The sequence below is a fragment of the Seriola dumerili genome, unplaced genomic scaffold (assembly GCF_002260705.1).
Source record: "Seriola dumerili isolate Sdu_G_001 unplaced genomic scaffold, Sdu_1.0 BDQW01000019.1, whole genome shotgun sequence".
NCBI lineage: Eukaryota > Metazoa > Chordata > Actinopteri > Carangiformes > Carangidae > Seriola > Seriola dumerili.
The window spans coordinates 602,523-622,584 of record NW_019174274.1 but is presented as its reverse complement, the minus strand read 5'-3'; the positions used below and the strand labels follow the sequence as shown (position 1 = coordinate 622,584).

Sequence of the window (20,062 nt, the reverse complement as noted above, 5' to 3'; positions counted from 1 at the left end):
CATAATGTGCCGTGGCGAAGCAGAGAGAGCGACAGCGCGTACGTAATTTGTCAGAGGGGAAGTGTGTCATGCATATTTGAGAGTTTGAACACTGTCTGCAGCCGTGAGAACCTCACAGAGTTTTGATTATATTTCTTTACTGCCTGCGTCCCTCTCTCCTGGCTCCGGCGTTCGTGTTGGCCGAGGTGGGGCTCGGGTCTGAATCTTAGAAACAAACAGCGAGCAAACAAACAGACTGGGCTACTGCTTGGGGAACTGCCTTGTTGACTCTGTAGGACTGGATCTCCCCCAGTGGCTCAGCCTCACACATCTGTTGTCGATTTATTTGCCGTTGTACGACAGAGTAGCTCTGCAGTATTTTATTTTCTGTTTGTGGTTCAAACTCATTTTGTTACCTACTTCCAAATTAGTAGGTTGTTCAGATGCGGAATTTGATTCATAACAACAACAACCGATAGCTACCAATACAAAACATAAATCAAGAGAAACATTTGTAGGCTTCAGACTTCAATTTAAACTTGAGTCACAAAAATGAGGACTTGTAACTCAACTTGGACTTGTCTGATGCATGATTTGATTTATTGGAGGCTTGAAGGTAAAAAGCCAAAAAGATTCGACCTCAGATCAATAAATATTAAAAACTGCTAAATTATTGATGATTGGTGTTGTCATTGTGTAATGGTTCATACCAATGTTTCCATAATTTTCACCACATTAACGATGGCTCTGTGCCATTCGAGTGTCCCAGCAAGCTGCAGCATTAAGTGTGTTTCCATTCACCTTTTTGTGTCTTTTGAATTTGCACGGTAAAAAAGTAGAAAAATCGCACAAAGGTTTTTACACTTGGCTGAGGTAGAAACGTTGGTGAACTGATAAAAAAGGCAACAAATGGAAACAGACTTAAGTCATGAAATACTCTTCAAGTGATCACATGAAGCAAACAGAAATGTCATTTTCCTGCCATGTTCTCCATCATTTGACTCTTTCTCCTCATGTCTTTACATCTCAGTTGCAGTATTTTGCTTGGAAACCTGACTTGCGTGACAGTGAGCCAGCGTGCACGATACTAGGGCTGTGATACTGAAGTCAGCCATTGTTCATTTCAGTGTTCAAACCTGCGCTTTCCCTCCTGTGACATGTCAAAATGTCTTGTGGCTTGTGTGCACGCTCTGACCTGCTCACCTGCAGCTCGGCTTAATGAGCAATATGTGGTAAAAAAGCAAATAATTAAGAGAATTAAAGAGGTAAATCAGCTTCCCTGTCACAAAAGGATCACACTGGAGGAAGCACCAACTAAAACAGGCAGTCGTTTGACAGTAAAATAACGTGGCGGGAAGTAAAGGTGAGGAGGGCAGCGGGTGAACCAACGGTCACATGTGCCTTCAACTCTTATGCAAATCTGTTTCATATGAGGAGGAGGTTTTAATTTTCAGAGGCTTTTCTTATTCAACTGTGTCCAACACCTTGCTTTTATCTTACACCACATTTCAAGTACTTTCACTAAAGCTCACCCTCCCCAACAACACTGGAAGCACATGCAGAGTGAAATAAACTTCCCCAAGGTGCTGCACATTCAACCTAACGAGGCGACTGGAGCTCGGAGCTGCACAGCTGACAGAGAAGCTGAGCGATGAGAGACTGAGAGTGATGTTTGATGCCTGAACTAATGGAAATCAAACACTGTGAACCAAGGAAATGATCAAAAATAAGCTTTGGGCAGTAAAATCATGAATCCAGATTCTTCTAAACTCATTTATGGAGTCACAAAAACCAAATGAACACCCACATAGCTTTAATGTAACTGATTTGTATTGCTTTAATGTTTTTTTTTTCTCCTTAGGAACAGGTAAGCCATGACAATATAATGTAAATGATAAGCGCAAACAAAATCTGAGACCCTTGTGTACATCCATAGTAGCACATTCATATAAGCCCATCTGTACATAGGGGTCACAGAAACCTCTTCTTTTTCACTGAAACAAGGTAACTCTTGACTCAAAGCCAACAGGTACAATGCAGGTTTAGATTTTTTTTATTTAGACATTTATTTTTTGTTTTTTTTTTTCTCTCCAAATGACTAAAAATGAAATTAAGCTTGTTAGTAGTCAATCAAGTGCACTGTACCTCTTTGCTTTCAATAAAGCGCCACCATACATTCCCCCGTTCGTTAACACTGAACGTTAAAAACTGCGATAATGTGGTGATAATGCGACGATGAAACAAGATTTTTAAAAACATGTAAGGAAAAAAAAAAAAAAAAAAGAATAAATAAGAATAAATAAATCGTTGACTTTCGAGAGGGCTGGAGAAGACACCTTTGGCAGTCTGACAAAGCTGCAGCTGTCGAGCTTTAGCATCACGGTGTGAGACACGTCTAACTTTATTTACCTCCAGCACTGGCACCCATATGGAATTTATGTCACTCCTCTTTTGGTATAGTGAATATAAGTGCTTTGTTTACACACTTCCAATTGGGGCACAGCAGGCCTGTTCTCTCTTGAACGGGCGTCGGAGGTGGACACATTTTTCTAGCATTGAGACGCCAGTAAAAACAAATCAAAAAAACGCTTTAGTCATGTGCAGCTGAATGTCTCGCTGTATAAATGCAAGGGCCCCTGTGTTACATACATGAGCTTAAAACACCCATTCCTGCGTGTCCTGGCTGGTTCAGCTTTCTTACATTTGCTGCTAAAGCTGAGCAAGGTGTTGCAGTGTTAAGAGTGTGAAACACAAGAATGGGAACTGAGTAGCAGCTGAACATAAAAAAGCAACATGCATCCAGTCAGAATAGATGTAAAGTGTTTGAATCTTTGGCAAAATCATAATCCTAACTGTCATGGGTGCATACAGCTGTTTTCATATTGCATTTGAGGTTGGCTTCTCAACTTTTTTTTTTTTTCGTGCTTCCCTTTTTCTAAGACGGGCATGTCTTTACCTTAGTATCTACCAGCTACAATGCATTGACTCCTATGAGTGTGCCTCAGCCGTGGAAACACACTCAGATGCTTCTGTCCATGCAATTCAGACTCTTGGCTTCTACCTCATTCATGCCCTACCTCGTTCTGAGAGAACGCGAAAATGAAAAACATGACGAGCCGAAAACAAACATATACATGTACAAAGTAATGTACACCATATATTCAAACACATTTCAAAATCGTCAGACTTTGAAATCATTAGCCAAAATAAGTATATATTTTTTTCTCAACCCATTAGGTAATCTTCTTTATCTAGACTGTACAATATATGTATATATGAGTAATCATGAGGGACCAAAGCAACAAAAATAAATACTTTTTCGCTATGTCACCTTTCAAAGTATTATATCTATGTACATTTATATCAATATCAATTTTCCTTAGCTTATTGTGAATGGTTGAGCGTGTGTTCAACAAGCAGGCATTTGCACACAGTGTGGAAACTCCATGTGTTCTTTTGTTTTTTCTTTTCTTTTCCTTTGCCCTAAATCGTATCTAAATGTAAATTTTGACGACACTGTGGAAAAAACAAAGACCGGACTGTCCGGACAGTGAAAGGTAACCCTGGCTCAAATGGACCAAAATTAAAAAAAAAAAAAAAAAAAAAAAAGTAAAAATAGAACATCTCACCATCATGTGACTACTTCAACAATGGGTTGTCTACTTCTTTTCAGGACTCTGAGGAGAGTACAAAAATGTTGTCTATTTCATGCAGTCTTTGACAAGTCATACAACCTCAGTGTACTTGTCTAAAGGTTTTTAAGTCGTTTTTAGCACACAGCATAGAATGTTTTCAGTGATGTTGAATGTAGCTATGAGGGAGGGTACATTTTGGGACAACAACATGCATAAAGAACAGTGCATAGGTCCAGGTCATTGGGCCAGTCCCTGGTGATTTCCAGTGTGTTTCAGTGGCAGCGTCTATCAACAGATCCACTAATGCAAGCAGTTGGTGATGGGCAGGTCTATGTGACGCTGGGGGAGGGAGGGGGGGAGAGGAGGAGGGTAGGGTCCAAGCCTGAATGAGTGGCGCCATCTTGTGGACAAAACAGTCTTCCTCTCTCCGTCTGCCATGCTATCAGGAGCTTGCTGATTTCAGGCGAGAGTAATCCAATAAGCGGGTTTTGAGAGAGAAAGGGAGAGAGAGAGCGATCGGGCTTGGACCAGAGGCCGAGGTGATGCAAGTGTGGCTGCACTGACACAAAGTGCGGTGACCTTAGCGTGGCGGGGGCGGGGGGGGGGGGGGGGTTTGAGTCTGGTCTGCTATGCGCAGTTTAGATCAGTCATTGTTTCACTGCAGAGCCCTTTCCAACACACAACAGACCTGGAAAAGACCACTCTAAGGATTTCACAATGACTTTTGTGGAAGGTAGAAGAACCAAGCTTAAAGATCAAGCTAACATGCATAAGGTCTTCAGACACTGTTTTGCTAAAAGCCATCAAGGCCAACTTTTTTCCTGAAGACAAGTTCAAGAAGAAACCGTATTTCTTTTCTTTTTTTTTTTTTGTTTTGTTCAACACTTCATCTTTTGAAAAGAGGAAATAATAATGGCTTAATAGCTACATCATTCTTGCACTTGTATTGCAACTACCTTTGGTAAATCAAATCAATCAAAACGACAACAGAAAACCCTGAAACATACAAGTCCTTACATGTTCCCCGACTAAACTTAGCATTGTTCCTTTAGTCTTTAGCTAGCATTTTCTTTTAGTACAGGTTACCCTGTGAATAAATTCTCTCCCTTCAATGGCCTCCATGTTTGTCACGTTCACAGCTCCACACCACACATCCTCTAGCGCCACTTTGGATCCACACCAAATCCTTCAAATAGACTCTTCCAAAAAAGACCAAAGTCAAGACAAACCAGCAAGGCAGAGAGAAAAAAAGAGAGGAAGGAAACAGAAACAAACCAACAGGAAACAGAAAAAAAAAGGGGACGCCATCCAGTCCTGGCCAAAAAGACGCAGACGAAGATTTCTAAATGGCCACCGCCATTTACACGCTGGGGGGTTTCACCGTTTCATCATCTTGGAGACAAAGCTGACGATGGCGGAGGCGGGCTGGTCTATGTCCAGCTCAGCGAACAGGTGGCTGACATTGTCTGTTGTGCTTCCTTGTTTCCTTGCGACGAATCCGAAAAGCCTTGAATTAAAAAAACAAACAAACAAAACACATCTGTGTTTAGTATTTTTTTTGCTGGTATTTAGGCACCATAATGGTAAAATATGTCCAACAGAATAACCTGAGAAAAGGAAACCAAGATGTATTCACATCTGTCTTCCAACCATTAAATATTTTAACTTACTTCACTGAGCCACCTCCTTCTTTGCCCCATCTAAGGAAAGAAAACGAAAGAAATATTTGTTCATAAATCAAAAACCAAATGTGTGTTTAGATATTTGCACAAAAGGGTCTTGAAGGTTCTTACTTTCTGTCCTGGGGATCAGTGTCACAGTAGGTTATCGTGTTGATGGGATAATGTCGCCTGAAGAAAAGTCTGCAGTGGGAGAAACACACACATTTTCATGGGTATTGAGAATAAACATGCAGGGGCCACACAGATTTAACGTATGGTTAAACATCAGCCACCTAAGCAGTCGTGTTGCAGCTACTGAGTCTTGCGTGTGTTTACTCACTTCCTCTGACTGTCAGTGAGCGTGATGCCCTGCGCAGACGCCTTGAAGTGGACGGTGGTCGCAGCGGGCAGAGGGTTGGTCGCCAGCGTCTGACTGATCGCTTTGGCAATGGCCTGAGGCCCCGTGAGAGATTCCATGTCGACAGAGTTGATGTAGAGGACATTGCACGCTAGAAGTGAAACAGAGTCACTGTTAGTTAACAACAGATACAAGAGGAAAACGTGTGCATGCAGAGGATGGAGGCTGCAGTGAGGACAAGCTTACAGTGTTTCTCATGCTCTGCACAGCTGGTAACAAATACAGTAAGATCTTTCACATTGGGAATATTTGAACAGTCCGTTTTCAGTTTAACACACATGCTTTTAAACCCTTTCCTAAAAACATGTCGTTTTTTCCTTTAAGACAAAATCTAAGTTGGTCTGTGCAGCAGGTAAAAATGGAGGAAAAACTTGTTTCTGTGAGAGCAGGCATCACCGCATTCACATTCAGTCAAAGTGCATGACAGAGCAGAACAGTGCATTATTTACCATGGGCTTCCTCAGGAACCTTCTGGACTGTAAGGTAAAGGTGACAAGTGTGTGAGCAAGGGAACTGCTGTATGAAAGATTTGATGTAGAAACCGATGAAATGTGCTTCGAATTACAATTATATCCTGTCACATGGAACTTCTAACATCAAAATGTTGTCACTCTTCTTGTCCCTGTTTCCTCATTAAGAGAATATTAAAAACTGCTGTCTGTCTCTACAAAGCGAGATCCTTTTCATGCTTACCTGCTCCCTGCTTGAGAAGTTCAACGACTGGATCAGTGGGCGTGGCAAGCTCCAACGCCTCTTCGTTTGGGTCTTTGAGTGACAAACAAAACAGAGAAGATAAAAAAAAAAAAAAGTTATGTCATAAAACTATTTTGCTACAGATTACAACAATGTTTAAAGAAAATGTCTGAGCGACTGTGAAGAAGAGGGTCGGGCTGACCTTTGGTGGGGATCATCAGCTTACAGGGCAGAGCCAGAGGAGTCATCGAGTGCTGGTACACCAGGGCAGAGAGACAACCTACAAACACAAAATCAACTCTCTGCTAAACTGGATCACTTTGACATCAAGTGAAATGCTATGAAAGTGATGTCTCAAACTCACCAAAGTAGGGTTCGTTGGGACAACCCTTCAGACGGACGCCCTTAGGGCTCGTCTCAATCAGGAAGTGCCTCACCAGCTCGTTAGTCAAGTCGCCAACTGCAAAAAAAAATTGGATGAATGCAAATATTCACCAAATCAAGGCCAAGGATTAGTCAAAAACTCAGATATTTGGTTGCATTAAAAGCTTAATGCTGCTTAAGAGTTTTCTTTCAACCTTTTTTGTTTTGTTGGACAGTCGGCGGGGGGCAGGCCACCTTCATGGCCAGACCGTAGGCCCCGCGGAAGGAATGGCTGTCCCTGATGATGAACGCCCCGGGCTCCCTGTCCTTCAACAGGTTGATGGCTGAAAGGTGGAGAGAGGAGGAGAACAAGGAGAAAAAAAGAGAGACGAGAGGGATTGGAAAGGAAACAAAATTAGGGGAACGGGAGTCGTTGATCAAATAAAGTGGACGGGAGGAGAAAAAGAGGATAAACAGAAGGAAAGAGAAGATGAAAGGAGAATACACAATCAAGCAGAGAATGGCAATTTTACTCTCTTTCACTTTGGGATCAATAAACTCATCACGGTGGGTTTGAAAGGTGGAACTCTCACCTTGCTCTCTGGAGATGTCTGGCTTGTACCAGAACTTGGAGGTGTCCTGGACAAACTTGACATTCATCTTAATGTCTGGATAACCATCTGTTTGGACGGAAGGAGACAATGATTACAGGAGAAGACACAAACCTTCTGCGAGCTTGGAAAAAAAAGTCATTCTTTCACTGTCTCACCATATATGGACTTGGAGATGTCTGGGAGCATGTGAGTGCCAGACAGATTTGGTGTGCTGCCTCCGCTGGCCGGTGTCGGTGTCAGGTTATTGTTGTCCATCCTCTCCGCGTCTCCACTCGACATGTGCCTCTTCTCCGGCAGCTGCGGGGAGACGGGGAAGGCGGGCGTGGAGGGCGGCTGGGCGCTCCCCTGGCGAGAAGCAGCCCCCAGCTCATCAGGTGTGCTGTGGCCGCTCGCTGCTGTGCGGCGCCCCATCAGGGGGCTGGGAGGCACACCAGCGGCTACTATTTTAGGGCTTCTGCCGATCAGAGGGCTGGAGGGGACGCCGGCCGGAGGCGGGTGTCTGGCCAGCGAGGGGCTGGCTTGACCCAGGCGTCTCTGTAGGGCGGGGCTTGGTGGCGTGTTGGTGGCCACTGTGCGGTGGAGGGTGTTGGGGCTGCCAGGGACGGTGTGGACGCCCATGATGTTGACCTGGGAGCCCTCGGGGGAAGCTGGTCTGTGGGGGTAGGAGAGGGCGGGGCTGTGAGGGGGGGCATCCGAAGATCCAATCCTCCTTCTGCAGACGAAAGCAAAAATGGATGCAGTTTTGTTACTTCACCATCTTTGAACCAGCTCAGTGACTTTTTAAGAACATGTGCTCCCCATTGATCTGCAGCTGATCTTCAACAATAAAACTAAGAGAAAAAGGACAAATGCTCTCACCCATCAGTGCTGTGAATTGGACTGCTGGAGGAGAGAGGAGTGTTGAACGCTTGTGCTCTGGAGTCCCCAAAACTGCGATTATCTGAGGATCACAAAGCATCAGAACACACAAACACTGTCAGTCTCTACTTAGTGTTTCACACAACCTGACAGAACCTAACGGGATGCAGTTATCAGGCGTTGGAGTTGGTGTGACAGAAATAGAAAATGGTTCAGTCAAAAGTCAGTCGTAATAGAACAAAACATTCGGTCGAAATCTGGGATGCACAACTGAAAAGGAAAACATTTGGTTGCAGTGAAACACACAAATATTAAAAAAAGAAAAAGTGTAGCGGTCAGGAGGCTGTGCTGGCGTCGGGTGCAGAGGCGCTTATGGTATATTTCCACAGAAATGCCCTTACCTTGCTCTCCATCATTAGAATCAGAGTCTAACAGCGAGAAGAGATAGAAAGCGAGGGGAGGAGGAAGAAGAGGAGAAGATGTGTGGAAGAGGAAGGAGACAAGGAAGACAAACTTGAGTGGAAAGCAAGAACTGAAGGGTGTGTGTCAGCTATTAGCATTCAGTGGGAGTGTTTCCAGGAGTAAGAACAGATGTGAGCACCAGAGGGCAGCAGAGACTCACAGATGGAGCCACTTTCTGCTCACTCAGCTACAGAGCTACAGTATGACATAATGCAGTGATGCTGCAATGCACTGGCAGCAGCTGAAGTCAAAGCTTCTGTATATTGACTATTCCTTTTGTTTTCCTTGACGTTGTTAAAATGATCTAATTTGGATCATTATGATGTTATGTTCATAATTTGGTGTAAATCAAGAAAAAGCAAGAACAAGTTGAAGTATATGTCTATATTACACCTTTAAAATCTCATGGATAATAACTGGATCACCCAAAGGAAAACAAACAGGACATTTACTTGTGGAATCTAATGTTTCAATTCTTTACCGAGACCTAGTATCAGTTAAGATCTGAATACCATGTCTGATGCGTGTAAACTGACCTGATCCACCGTGTTGATGTGGCTTCAGTCCCAGCGTTGACAAAGGAGTCTTGGCCAGACCTGGAGGAGAGCGAGCTACAGACAGACACACAAGCAAAAAGGAGTGAAACACATGGCATGACATATATAACTGCATAACAAGATGACAGTGAGATGGGTAGAGTATAACAAGCCATGCAAGGGTATGAAAAGACAAAATTCTCCACAACATGATGCTGGATCTACATTTTTGAAGTGGACTTGGTTAAGGTATTTTTAGTTCAAGCACTGAAGTGTTTTTCTTTTTTAGATATTCAGCTGATCCTTGCACTCGAAGATGTACAAGTAGAATGATGGAATAAGCCTAATTAACATTACAGAGCTTGTCATCAAATATTCACACATTAGTTGTACAAATTGAAATAGGTAAAGTGCAACAAAGTCACAGGAAACTGTACTGTGCGGTACATTCTTGTATATATAGACTTAAGGATAATGTATTATTTGTTGCATTAGCTTCAGGTACAGTATCAGTATCCTCATTTATAAGAGAGGGATTCACTTCCATAATCAAAATGGAATTTGTCCGAAAAGATGCAGCTGAAAATGAGTCAATGAGCATCCCACCACAACACAAGTACTGTACATAGTCATGAAAATGTGAGAGGATTTATAGCATGCTGTCACTCAAACAATGACTGGGTTTCACATAGACTGAGACTGGAAGAGTTTGCGACACTGGATAAAGGTTGAAGGTTGACGAAGGTTGACGTATTAATGTTTTTATGCGTGGTGGAAGAGACACACGAAAGTTGTCAGAAAACTGAAGAGTTATTTCTGAAATGAAAGGCCGGACAGATCGAAACACACCGATGTAGTTTTATTCTGCAGCTAAACAGCTGAGGTGAAATGAACTCTTCAGTTTCATTAATCCAACTCTACAGCATGACGGGGAGTCTCACGGATGGTGGCGAGGGTGAGGATGGTAAATATGACGTTTTGTGTGCGACAGAGCAGATTGTTACTGCAACAGCTGTGTGTTCAGGACCGACTGCAGGTGGGGGGGTTGGGGGAGGAGGGCAGAGCTGGTTCACAAAGGTGTCCGGTTCACAGACCCGCTGAACAGGATGGTCGTCAGTGCTGTGACTGAGTGGGGTGTCTCCAAATCTAATGTCTCAAGGGGTTTGGTTGAATTAGTAATACATTTGATTAGATGTGTGAGTGGGTGTGTGTGTGTGTGTGTGTGGCCTCCTTTCACTTTTCAATAAGCACTCATCTTCCTTTAAATATTGCCAGTAAAAGAAAGAAAGAGGAGGGAAACGAGAAAAGAAGGAGAGAATGCAAAAATGAGTGAACATAATTTCCCTTTTCATCCACTTCTCTTTACATTTGTATTTCCTAAATTTGCTTCCCAAAGAAAAACATGACATGTTGACAAATGATTTCCTCTTGCCATTCAAAACCATGATTTGCACACACCTGCTCTGTGCTATTGTTTGCTGCCAAGTCATGCAATATTTAGGTTTTGCCTGAAGCAAATTCAAAATGTGTTTTTTGAGTGCTGTGGAAGGTGCAGTGTGATTTAAATGTTTCCAAAACTTTTACAACACTGGGACTATCAAAACTCCTCTTTACTTGCTGAAACAAAACCATTGGCTAAGGCTTTCACCTCAAAAACAATTGATTAATCAGCTAATCACTGCAGCTCGGCTCACAAGCTGAAAATGTTCATTAAACTACTGTAGCAGTGATCAGCTGTTGTTTTCATTTCATCCCTGCAGACAGAATGGTTCAGTGGAGGAGATGGTCCACCTTATGCAAATACCCTCAACCTGCAGCATGTACTTTAAAAAAAAAAAAAAAAAATCTGTTTGCATCCTCACTTTCCTGCAGGACTCACAAGACAGTGATGGATCAGAGCCTCGCCTGCGTCTTGCTCCTGCTGAGCTTAGCTTTTGGCAAGTACGTCTACATCGAGCAAAAAAAGACCTGGCATGAAGCTCAGAAGTACTGTCAGATGTTCTATACAGACCTGGCTCCTGTCAGCAATAAACACGACATCTACCAACTTGAGAGGCTTGTCGATGAGAGCGAGGACTACTTCTGGATCGGAATGGAAAGAGATTCCACAGACATTTTGAAATGGATGTGGTCAGGCGGAGGCGAGGTGTCCACATTTTTCTGGGCACTGGGTGAGCCCGACAACCGACAGCATGAAGACTACGTTATGATTCATTACAACAGGATGTACGATGCAGAAGCAGACTTTGAAGAGCCCTTCTTCTGCTACAGGGTGGTTGTGGTGAGGGAGAGGAAGATGTGGAAGGAAGCTTTGGATTACTGCAGGGAGTATCACCGCGACCTGGCCAGCGTGGGGTCAGAGACAGAGATGCTGCTGATCCAGAAAGAGTTAGGAAAAAATGTCACCACAGAACGCGTCTGGATAGGTCTGCATTTCTTCTCTGGACACTGGCTGTGGGTGGACAGACGGCCGCTGGATTACGAGGCCTGGGGTCAGGGGAACAAGCCTGCATGTCCGAAAGCCAACCTGCGGTGTGCTGCCTTACACGTGATGGGAGGGAAACAGAGTAGCAGTACGGGCTCTCCTCTGGTCACTAATGCCACAGAGGGAACAGGAGCGGTTCACACTCATAACACAGGGTCCGTCATGAAAACTACAGCAAATACTGAGCTGAATATTCCTGGAGTAAGTCAAGCAACTGCAGGTGTGAATCAAAGTGTATGGGAGGTTCATGACTGCGAGGAGAGACTCCATTTTATTTGCTACTGAGAGGTTACGTTGTGAAATGGTTGGTTTATAGGTTGATTTGTTATAGTTAAACTTTGGACAGGTTTTGTGAAGTAGTTTGCTGCTACAAGGCCGGGTTTTACTTAATCTTTAGCACTGTGATCCTTTTATTTTTTGGTGTGAATCCATGTATTTGTATAACACACCCCTTTTATTTAATTATTTTTTTCTGTGTTTTATCCTTTTTTTCTTTTATTTTGTGTTTTGTTTTGTAGAACTAAACTGGTGATGAACTAGGGTCAGAATAAAGATAGATAAAAAATTTGAATAAAATAAATAAACATTTGTTTTCTTGCTGTCATTATATAATTCTTTCCTGGCTTTTCTCATCTGTCTTTTCACTCATTAAGTCATTTTTTTTAACAATTACAGACAGACAACAGAGAGGTAAGAGTCAGTGCTTAGAGGATTTAAACAGCGCCCCCTGTCTGCAGACAGAGTGGACCTACACATGTTGAAGTAAGGAGTCTGTGGCGACACGGGGAAGCTGGGGGTCTGTGGAGAATTCTCACCACCGCCTCCAAAAGTTGGACTGTTGAAACCGTCCGCCTTGTCGTCCTCAAACGCCTCCCGGTAGCTGTGCATGGGACCCTTGAAAGACAGAGAAAATTTGAGTTAATTTAATAAATCAGTAACAAAAACCTGAAGAGGGAAATATTTTTATGTGAAAATGAATCTCTATTAGCAAAGAAGGCTTCTCTAAGCACAATCAGACACAGACTGAAGCACAACCCTCTCTTGGTTATTTTCAACAGTTGTGCATTTTGCCTCGAGCTGAATGAGATGAGAGTGTAAAAGGTTAAACAGCGTCTGCAGGCAGTACACGGTTCCCATGATGTGCACATGGTTGGACCATTAGGCTGAATACTGCACCTCTCTGGGTCTTCCTCCTGGGTTAAGGGCCAGGTTGTTGGCAAAGTCTGGTGAATGACTTGTCGGCGGATTGTCATGGCCGCTCTGGTACTGTCCCTCGCTGGTGGTCCGACGCCGGCCCATCTCTTGCGTCACTTCTGGGGTCATCCCTCTGGAGCGAACTCCTGCAACACCCCAAAATATTCACTGTGCGGAACTGTCAACTCATGAAGTATGTTTTCCAAACTGCTTTTTATACTTCTTGTGTAACACTTTATTAACATTCAGCAATATTTTTCAGGAAGTACGCCATCAAAAGTGGAGAAGAGGTTTAAAGTGTAAATATGTGATGTAGAAGGAATAGAAAAAGCAGTGTAAAGGGACAAATAGAGCAGAAACAGGAACTGATGAAGAAAATAATCATAAAAGATCTTAAAAAGTTTTGAAAAATGGCTGGGAAGCAGAGAAGGATTCAACAAATGCAGGAACTAAAAATGTCAGAAATTAAAAGCGAGGGAAAGTGGACAAACCAGAGAAGGAATAGGAGCGATGGCGGTCAGATTGTTGCGGTGTAATGCTTTCACTGATGCCCCGAATACGAGCGTTGTACTCTGTTCCCGGGGAGGGAGGTCAGGGTGGTGGGTGGGAGGCAGGAGGTGGAGGAGGGAGGTGAGAGGAGAGAGGTGCAGAGGAGGAAGCAAATGGTGGGAAGGGTTGTCCATAGAGCGGAAAAGATGGATTGTACAGAAAAGGAGAAGAAAAATCAAAACAGAAATGAATCTAATGAAGTGAAGAGAAAATGAAAAGATATTTATCAAATGAGATGATATCTTTTTCATAATCCAATTAAGTGATACAAGGTTCAAGATTACAGAATGTTAACAGCAATATTACAAAAGCACACAGCAGAAAACCTCTGCATCATCAGGTCCATCTCTAACAAACCTAAAAATGAGGAATTTACAACTTTGCTCCACTGGGAGGCGCCTGGGAGCTTCCACACGGTTTCACATGAATGGAAACATGAATGCAGACAATGCATGGAAGCAGGAGCCTCCTGCCACTTGGCTATTCTTACTCTTATCCTATCTCCCCCTCTCACCAGCGCTGGCGTATTTCATGCTGCAGAGCTAATTTTATGGGCACAGGTCACTCCTGTGGAGCGGCACCCCATGATGAATCGGTAACAGGAACTGCTGAAACCTGCTCTGCTCACGTGCTGTTTGGTGAAGAGGACTAAAGATGCTTCCTGCTGAAGTTGTAACATTATTGACTCAAGCTTTAAATTAGGTCTGTGCTCATTCCAGTGAGCCTTGTCGTTTTGGATTCACACATGTTGCCTATGTATAATTTTCAGGATCATGGAAGTCATTTTAGCCTATTTACAAAAAATAAAACTCTTTAAATTAAATTCTTCAAATAACATAACGTGGATGATTTCTCCCTAATTAAGTAAATATCTAATGGCTGATTGTGGAAATGAGGCACATTATAAACAATAAAAACAATATCTCAAAGTCTTACCAGCGATGCGGTGAGCCACCAGACCTTCCAAGTTTAGTGTCTCCTCCTCTGCATCTTGCTCTCGGGCCAAGGAGGAAGAAGAGGTATCCTTGGGCTGGGGGGTGAGAGCGGGGAGAGGGGAAGAGGAAGCACTGTAGCCTGGGTAAGGAGACGAACCCTGCAGGTCTGGGGAGTGGGAAACCCCGCCGCTTGGGTATGAGTTCACAGGCTTCAGCGGTGCCTGCTGGTTCAGATTAGAAGAGGGATCAGTGGGGTAGTGGTGGGCTGGTTGGCGTGGGTGGAGGTAGGGCTCAGGGGTGTGTGTTGGGGTGGTGTTTTGGTGTTGGTAGCTGGCGTTGGGCCTCTGGGGAGAATAGACTGGAGACTCCATAACTGGGCTCTGGTTGGGCAACGTTGACACTCTCCCAGCCGATCGGTGAAAGGAATTGTTGACTGACCCGGAGTTGTTGTAGCCGTGGATGGCAGAGTCCGCTTGGTACGAGGGTCTGGCAAGGGTCTGGGAGAAGGGCGCCTGTGATGAATTCAGGTTGTTGTCCCCGGGGGGCGCACTGTGGGACTTGGACATGTGGGAGTTGATTGGGTCCAGGTCAAGCATGAGCATGTTGAGTGCCTCGATGGACTGCTCAATGTCCCGCTGCGAGGCTGGGGTGGGGAAGTGGGGCAAGCTATGTGTTGACTGGAGAGGAGGGCCGAACGGATCATCTGGGAGGCTATACTGGTGCCAAGTGTTGAGACCTCTTTGAACGGCCTCTCGGCTACTGGTGCTCCTCTCCGGGGCCCTGGGCATCAGTTTAGGATTGGTTTCAGGGCTGCTGGGTGGCGGATTCCCGAACGACTGCGAGTGGTACATCCCCCCTCCGTTCTGGTAGTTGTTGTATCCCCCTTGTGGTGATGCAGAGTCCACAGACCTCTCCTGCATCGCCGTGGGAGTTCGCACTCCATGCACAGGCATTTCTGTCAACTTTTCCCCAAGAACGCCTCTCTCAAGGTACGGCCCGTCGTTCTGCCCGCTGACAGGTGTCTGTGACGGGTAGTAGAGGTCAGCTGGTGTCGCCTGGCCGTCTAGGGAAGAAATTGTGCCCAAGCTGTCCACACTGTTGCCCTCTTGGCTATTGGGCAGCTCGTCGTCTAGAATATCTGTCTCCCGCTCCTCAGTTGAAGGGGCACCCACCAGCCTGGTGTGGCCCCCGTTGACGTGCACCTGTGCCGGGACCAGGTGTCGAACTCCACCTCCTGGACTGGTGGATGTGGACAGGTAGGCTTGCCGTTGATGAGTCGGCGCCTCAAGGCCGCTCAGAAGCTGATCGAGCTCTCTCTTCTCCTGTGGGCTGAGTGGGGGGTTGGTCACTGTCGGGTTGTTGTGGTTCACAGCGTTCTGCACGGACTGGCTGTGCTCATCAGTGCGATCGGTCTTGATGGATGCGGTAGAGTTGCCTGAGTCGCTGCTTACGGAGAGGGTGTGGTCGACAGCAGGGAGGGAGGCGTGGCCTGCCACAGGAAGTGTCTGGTCAGCGGTTTGGAGGGGATGGTTGGCGTTTTGCAACGAGTTCTTGGCACTGGTCAAGGGGTTTTCATGGACTGGGAGGCCGTTGATGGTGACAACTCCCTCCAGGGAGTCTTTCTTGCGGACCCGGGCATATAGGCTTCCATCAAGTGGACCTTGGGTATGAACAACATCTGAAAGACACATAAAGAGACATATACGGAAATTATTAAACTACATCCATGTTTTCATGCAGTTCCAAACACACACAGAATCAAAACACAGAACACAATGAGACACACATTTGTCTGTTTCTTTCTGTAGATGATTCAGACAAGTACGAATCCTCCTTGAGGTGATTTAAATCATCTTGTCTTCATGCACATGGTTTCATTACATTTCATTGGCTCCAATCATCAAGTCATTTTTGCACAGGACGGGATCATTCACACCACAGGCACAGTGACCCCCCTCTGCACCCATCTTATTTGACCTGAGGTTCAGCGTGCAGCCCAGCCGCCAGCAACACAGCACCTCCAGCTCTATTAATAGCCAATTTGCAGGACCAAAGCCCCTGTCACGTTGCGTCAGTGCAGGCCCACATGGTCTGACGTGAACCAGGGCGGATCCTGTCCAACACACGGAAACAGCTGGTCTGTGTGAGCCAAAGAGAAGAGCAGCAGTGCCAGGTTGAAAGCCCTGAGCTGGACTGGGAGACTTGAAGAAGTCAATTTGAATATCTGGCTGCTGAATCATGATTTGCAGAGTGATTGCATACATATTGTACAACACTGCAAATCACAGTATCCACAATATTTCTTCATAGGAATGTTTTACAGACACTGTACGCATATAAAAATAAGTACAGCATATTTGTGTTATCTATGTTCTGCTGCACGTAGCTTGTAGCAAACTGGGCAGGGCAGGAACGGAACAACTAAACCAAATTCCTTTGGCCTGGCTACACCTCAGATGAAGGAATGGAGAGTAACTTTAGCTGTGAAAACTTTCAAAATAGTCTTTAGGCTTCCACATTAACCCTGACTGTTGTGTAGTTATGCCTGTGAAAGAGTCTCATACTGAAATCAAGTGAAGTTACAAAGTTATTTTCCAGATGACAGCAATTAAAAACATTAAGCATGGGGGGTGGGATCACCATCTGTTTATAGTATCTGTAGAACTCATTTGAAATTTCTTGGACACACATAGCCCAGCTCATGTCATCACATTTGATTTGAGGGCAAGATCTATTCTAGCAACGGACACCTCCATTCAAATCATACAGTGAGCCCTAATATATAATTTTTTTTCATTTGAATGTGAATAAAATATATTTATATTTTTAAAAAAGAGGGAAAGAAAACATACTACAACTCATTTATGGCATGTGAACACATAATCGTGGGTGTGTGCAGTAGTGTAATTCACACAGTTAAGATCAAATGTGCACTACAATTACAGGCCAGGGCAACTTTTCAAACTGTAAAACGCGACACTGGCTTCCATAAAACACAACAATCACACGTGCACCATGCTCATTCTGTGGTCACACTTATGCTTACAGGAAGAAAGTAATACACCAACACTGGCTTTTTTTTTCTTTTTTTTTTTGCAAAGCGATATACACAACATATATACACGACAGCGGCTGGCTCGTGTGTGGGGTGTTCCAAATTGAGCAACCCCTGGGGACAGATGGTGGATCACTCGGGCCGCAGCTATTTCAAAACCCATGTCAACAACAACTCACGGCCACAGCAGCAGCAAGAGCGAGCGGGCAGGCAAGGAAGCTGTAAACACTGTTGGCTCCTGTGGTTGTTTTTAATGATGACACTGGGATTAACATCATGGGAGTATAATGCAAGGTTTAGTATTATATTTCATGTGGAGTTCAGTCCAATGCGTTACACCTAATTCATAATTCACGTAAAAGTTTCATTGTTGGTTCAATATTTTCTAGATCCTGAATATTCATTTTCTTATATTTGAATATTAAATAAGTTCTGTTTCGAAAATTCTTCAAATCAGAATTGATATATATAATAATAAACTTTATTTAGCACTTTTCAAAAATAAGTGCTTCACAGATCAAAAAAAATAAAATACACATCTCTACCTCATGGTATCACAAACTCAGTGAAAGCATCTTCCTTACCTGTAGTGCAACCAATTTTTCTTTTAGTTTTTCTTCTCAAAAAATCCCAAAAGATGAAATATTTCCTCTTCTTTAGTCAGTTATATTGAAATTAAAAAGCCACATGCTGTCCACATTTCATTCTGTACATCAAGAGTCCTTCAGCTGCCTCTGTGTGACTGAGCTTTCTGCCTCTGGGCTTCTTCCCTCACTCTCTCTCTTCCCTCTCTGATTCATGTCCTCCTATCATCCAACATGTGCTCTACTGGAGCGAGGCGGGGCTGTACCACTGAAGCTGCTGAGAGGGGTGAGCTGGCACTCTGGGACGATCTCTGGACTGTTCCCGGCAGCGGGGGAGGGACTCCACCGCTGCCATCACCTCCACCCCCACCCTGCTTGCCTGGGAAGAGATGTCATTTCAAATAAACTACAGCTCCCACGCCATCTGTCTGCCTGGCACTGCAGTACCCCTGTCTGGTGACATCATTAGGGGGGATCTCCTCACTCAGGGTCACCCCCCCACCCCCCCGCTGCTCCACTGCGAACCCCCCACCCTCAAAGCCTGAGTGATCCCCTGCATGGGTCTTACAAAGCAAAGTTCGACCCTTTGCAAAGAAAGCTTCCACTGCAGGACATAAATCCTTAATAACTGTCTTTTATTGATTTTTAAGGCCTTAAATTTGGATAATCTACAGTATTTCTAAACTTTTCAGCGAACAGTGGTTGACATTTTCCACCAACTGAGCTCTCTCCCTCTCTCTTTTACTCTCTGACCTTTAGCCATAGGGAATTCCCTTGTTCTAGTACATAAAGGATGATCTTTCAGTGCTCTGTGGCAAAAACCACTGAAGTTTGCCAGGGTGACACTTTTTCCAGCTGCTGGTTAACTCTATCCTGAGGTTAAATCAGGAGAGCAGACAGTGCCATTTGACATGTCACAGCTCATTGAGGAAAGAAAAGTACAGACAAACTGAAAATGTACAGAGCAACAACTTTTGGGTAATAGTGCTCAAAATGTTGCTGCGGTATCGTAATTATAAACATATTCCCAGGAAGCATTTTGATTTATTTTTGATTTAGTGTCTCAATTTGGTGCTTGTTACTGGGGATGCTGCGTAAAAGGTTTCCACTGAACCACCACAGACCCACAAATACCAACTTTAGCTGCTCTTTCAAATTCAAATCATCCAGATCCATTCAAAAATGTTTGTATATTTTCGAAAAAAGTGATTTGCAAATTAACCAAAGCTCGAAAAATCCATCTAATAAAGATGTGAAAAACTTTTCTTTTTGTTCAAACATCCCAAAATTCTTGTCATGGCTCTGTTAAATGTATACCAATGGGGTAAAGTCAGACACAAAAGTCAGAGGATTGACTGACTCACAGGTGGAGTATGAATGTTTCCGGAGTGAGTCTCCTTAAACACCTTCCTTGCTATTTTCTCTCGCTCACCAACGGGGGGGAGAAGAGGTCTGAGAGTTTGGTGTAACCCTCTCGACTTAGAAAAGAACGGAAGTGACAAACAACGCTGGGCATGACAGGAACTCACTGAACGAGCGCCGCAAGGTCACAACCTTTACATTTGCCACACACTTGGCATGTGCGTTCGCTGGGAAACAAACACGGGCTTGTACGCATCACTGCAACTACATATACACGCATGCAGTATTTTGTGCGTGTACAGAGGCGATGGAGGTGACCGGTGTTGAAACAACTCTCTGTTCAACCCAGCTGACCTTGAGATGAGCAGCTTGTCTGCAACCGTCTGACCTGCTGATGTGCCCTTGAGCAAGACACGGAATCTAAAACCAGTTTAAACTTACTTAGTGGACCTACATTTTATAAGGTAAATTCAGTTTGCTAGTTTCATGCATTACAAAGGTTGTTGTTTGGCTGTCAAGTCCTGGACGTCAGAGCTTCCTTCAGCAACAATCATCATCAAACCAGCCTCAGCAATAGTGTAATATTACAAGGCCGTTAGGGTATAATGATATAATGGTATAATGGTGTAATTACTGCCGGGAAGGAGGAAATCAGCCCAACAAGTTATGGCTTTCAGAA

The 20,062-nt window shown here is 44.2% G+C and overlaps 1 protein-coding gene across 1 annotated transcript in view; it reads right to left on the bottom strand.

The window, feature by feature from the left end:
• Nucleotides 1-4,030: 4,030 nt before the first annotated feature.
• The window catches only part of LOC111233779 (tensin-like), a 40,351-nt gene continuing 24,319 nt past the window's right edge, over nt 4,031-20,062 (bottom strand). Inside the window, exons 15-30 of the mRNA XM_022761676.1 lie at nt 14,384-16,060; nt 12,881-13,044; nt 12,520-12,598; nt 9,220-9,294; nt 8,222-8,303; nt 7,519-8,075; nt 7,343-7,429; nt 6,965-7,093; nt 6,751-6,846; nt 6,589-6,666; nt 6,387-6,458; nt 6,143-6,169; nt 5,616-5,784; nt 5,408-5,476; nt 5,285-5,314; nt 4,031-5,121 (exon numbers count right to left, since the gene is read on the bottom strand). Coding sequence (XP_022617397.1) covers nt 4,992-5,121; nt 5,285-5,314; nt 5,408-5,476; nt 5,616-5,784; nt 6,143-6,169; nt 6,387-6,458; nt 6,589-6,666; nt 6,751-6,846; nt 6,965-7,093; nt 7,343-7,429; nt 7,519-8,075; nt 8,222-8,303; nt 9,220-9,294; nt 12,520-12,598; nt 12,881-13,044; nt 14,384-16,060 — 3,521 coding nt within the window. The 3' untranslated portion in view covers nt 4,031-4,991. The remainder of the gene's footprint in view (nt 5,122-5,284; nt 5,315-5,407; nt 5,477-5,615; nt 5,785-6,142; nt 6,170-6,386; nt 6,459-6,588; nt 6,667-6,750; nt 6,847-6,964; nt 7,094-7,342; nt 7,430-7,518; nt 8,076-8,221; nt 8,304-9,219; nt 9,295-12,519; nt 12,599-12,880; nt 13,045-14,383; nt 16,061-20,062) is intronic.